General features: G+C 38.2%; 1 protein-coding gene across 1 annotated transcript in view; it reads right to left on the reverse strand.

Moving 5' to 3' along the window:
* Positions 1-903: 903 nt before the first annotated feature.
* The window catches only part of GALNT1 (polypeptide N-acetylgalactosaminyltransferase 1), a 90953-nt gene continuing 88770 nt past the window's right edge, over positions 904-3086 (reverse strand). Inside the window, exon 12 of the mRNA XM_006150525.3 lies at positions 904-1164. Coding sequence (XP_006150587.1) covers positions 1018-1164 — 147 coding nt within the window. The 3' untranslated portion in view covers positions 904-1017. The remainder of the gene's footprint in view (positions 1165-3086) is intronic.

Raw genomic sequence — 3086 nt, forward strand, 5'->3', positions numbered from 1 at the left:
AATTGAATCAAGGTAAGAGGTTGAAAATGTGATAGGAAATTTTTTTTGTTTATGATTGTATGTGTGTGTATATGTGTGTGTGTTTGTGTGTGAGAGAGAGAAAGAGATTTATGAGAAAGTCTATAAGCCCAGTTGACCCAAGAGCAACTGAGTTATCTAACTTGTTCATTTGAGACCAGACATTATGTTAAATCTCCATGTTTAAAAGGCAATTAAAAATTACAATTCCAATAGCCCACAAACCAAATAAAAAAAATAGAAAGAAATTAAAACTATGTTGAAAGAGCCTTTTTTTAAACAGCTCAATTTCAGCACCCCAAGGAAAATAAAAGCATCCATGACTATCACAGATGAAAACAAAATGAATGTCATTGGAATCAGTTATTTTTTTCCCCACTGAGGTATAAAATCTATATAGAAATTTGATACTATACTATAACAAATTGTACTTCTCTTAGTTCTGTTTTAATTTCCTTTAAACCCTGTTTTATATAGTTTTTATTATTGTAAAAATGTTCTTTTCATGATTCTGAATCTGGTTCCAGTTCTTTATTTTTATATCAATATTTAGTTTACTGGCTACCAGTTCTAATCAGGAAAAAAAAAACCTTGGACATCTCTTCATTGTGACAGCACACTTAGCAGAAAATACCAACGTGCAAGCAGACCAGGAACGGTGCAGCTCTCCAGAAAGCACATTTTGTTGATTGTTTCACTGTCTGAATGTTCTTTCCCGTCGTTCTTGATGAAAGACTCTTCCAGTCTTGTAAACATCAGTGTGCACAGTCTCCCTACTCTGCAGCTTCACGTCCGTTGACAGGAAGGCTGGTTCACAGCTAGTGAAAAGCTAGAGGAGTCTAAGTTTTAATGGCTGGTAAAACTTACATCCTGCAGAGGAAAGCACTTTTCCTTTTTTGCTACTTAAGAGTGTGGCAGAAATGTATGGTGAGGTAGCCCAGTCAATCTGTATTTTTTTCTTTCTTTTTCTTTTTTTTTTTCCATTTCATAAATTTGGTCTCAGAATATTTCTGGAAGGGTGACATTTCGAAGAAGCCACTGCTGGGACCGGCTTCCGTTGCAGTCTCTAATGCTGGGCACCTGGCTGTCCTCTTCTGTGGCTTTATCCAGGCACTGATTACTGTTCACATGCTGTAGGGTTAATTTCTGAAAGAGACAGAAAACTAGCTTAACATGAAAGTGGAAAAAAAGAAACAAAATAAAATACCTCAACTATCATTTCTGGTTATTATTAAATTTTTTCATAGAAAAATGTTATTTTGGAAAACAATATAAACTATTTAACAGAGGGTCAGTTGGCGGCATGATGTTTAAGGCAACTGGACTGTACATGGCCAACTATATGGTTTGAGTCCCGACTCAATGGTTTGAAAACTATGTCAGGTGTGCATGCATGCGTAACCAAAATCACTCCAGGAGGGAGACATGGAGAAGGAACTGGGCTGTGACCTTCCCCATGGAGGGTGCGTTCTCACTTTCTCTCCTCTCTCTGTCTCTCTACGGTAAGCACCATGCTCTCTGGCAAATTAAAAAAAAAAAGACAATTGTAAAAAGGGGTATACTAAAAGATATATTAAGAGCTATGCGGGAGGCTGGCAGGTGGCATGGTGGTTAAAGGCGCTGGATTCTCACGGTTCAAGCCAACCACGGTTCAAGTCCTGGACCTGGCGGCATGGTTTCTCGCTTTTCTCTGTCTGTTTCTCTCTGATCAAATTAAAAAATAATAATTACAGGGACCAGCAAATGGAGTAATGGCTATGTTGCTGGACTCCCATGCAGTCAACCACAGTTCGAGCACCAGACCCGGTGGCTTTAACTCACGCAGGGTGAATGTGCATGTGTGTCCAAGATCCCAAGAGAATAGAGAAGAAGGGATTGTGGCCTGGCCATCTCCCGGGGGGTGATTTCTAGCTTTCTGTCTCTTTGTCTCTCTCTGTCTTTTTGGTTAGTGTATACGCCCTATAGCAAAAAAGACCCTCTCCAAATAGATGAATAAATAACAAATGGAATTAATTAAACACATAATTCCTTAAAAATAAAGGGGGGGGGCTAAGCAGAAGGCAGAAACACACTGAGATACAGTGGGGTACACTGAATCTGCTGTAACACGACCTAAATTCTAAGTTCCAGTTCTGCCAAAATGTCTGCAACACTATGGGAAACTTGACTTCTTTGTGCTCCAGTTTCCTTAAGAAAAAAAAAAAAAAAAAAGACCAGATTAGTGTGTCCTAATTTAGGATCTTCAACCTATTTTCAAACAGCTGTTTTGAAATTGTTTCATTTCATTCTAATAAAGCAATTTGAGTTAATTCTGTGAATCCAACCTTCATGTTTTCAGAAAATCAGGTCTTTTTTTTTTTTTGAGAGGTTTTTGCTATAGGACACATGCGCTCACCAGAAAGACAGAGAGACAGAAAGCGAGAAATCACCCCCCAGGGGGGATGCCCACACTGCAATTCCTTCTCCTCCATTCTCTCAGGATCTTGGGCATGCACGCACATGCAACCGGCATGGAAACTCAGGTCTTTCTGAACACTGAGTCGTGAGAGTATTGAGCTGGCTGAGACTCAGAATGATCACTCTTCAATCTATGTCTATATCCCTGTGGAAAAGGGAGGTGGCGTGGCAGAGGAAGAACACAGGGATGTGGGGTTAGAAGGTTACAGCCTGAGTAACTTGGGCTTTCTAATTTTTTCAATGAGGATCACTTTACAGCAGTGCCCTCTCCTTTCTTTTAAGCTTTTTGCCATAGGGAGCAGTCCCCTCCTAACTGTGGTTTTACTTCCATGGTACCCATGGTCAACCATGGTTTGAGGTTTATACTCAATACTTTAAAGGTTTCATTATGCTACTCTGGCATGCAGTTTGAAACATAGAAATTGCTTATTTCCAGAATTATATTTAATTAATTATCTCATGTTTAATTAATATTAAAATATTAAATAGAAAATTCTGGAAATAAACAATTCTTATGTTCTAAAGTGCTTGCCAGAGTAGCATGATACTCATTTTTTAAAAGAATTATTTATTTAATTTTATTTATCATTATTATTATTTTTCTTTCTTTT

Source organism: Tupaia chinensis, unplaced genomic scaffold (genome assembly GCF_000334495.1).
Source record: "Tupaia chinensis unplaced genomic scaffold, TupChi_1.0 Scaffold000290_1, whole genome shotgun sequence".
NCBI classification, from domain to species: domain Eukaryota; kingdom Metazoa; phylum Chordata; class Mammalia; order Scandentia; family Tupaiidae; genus Tupaia; species Tupaia belangeri.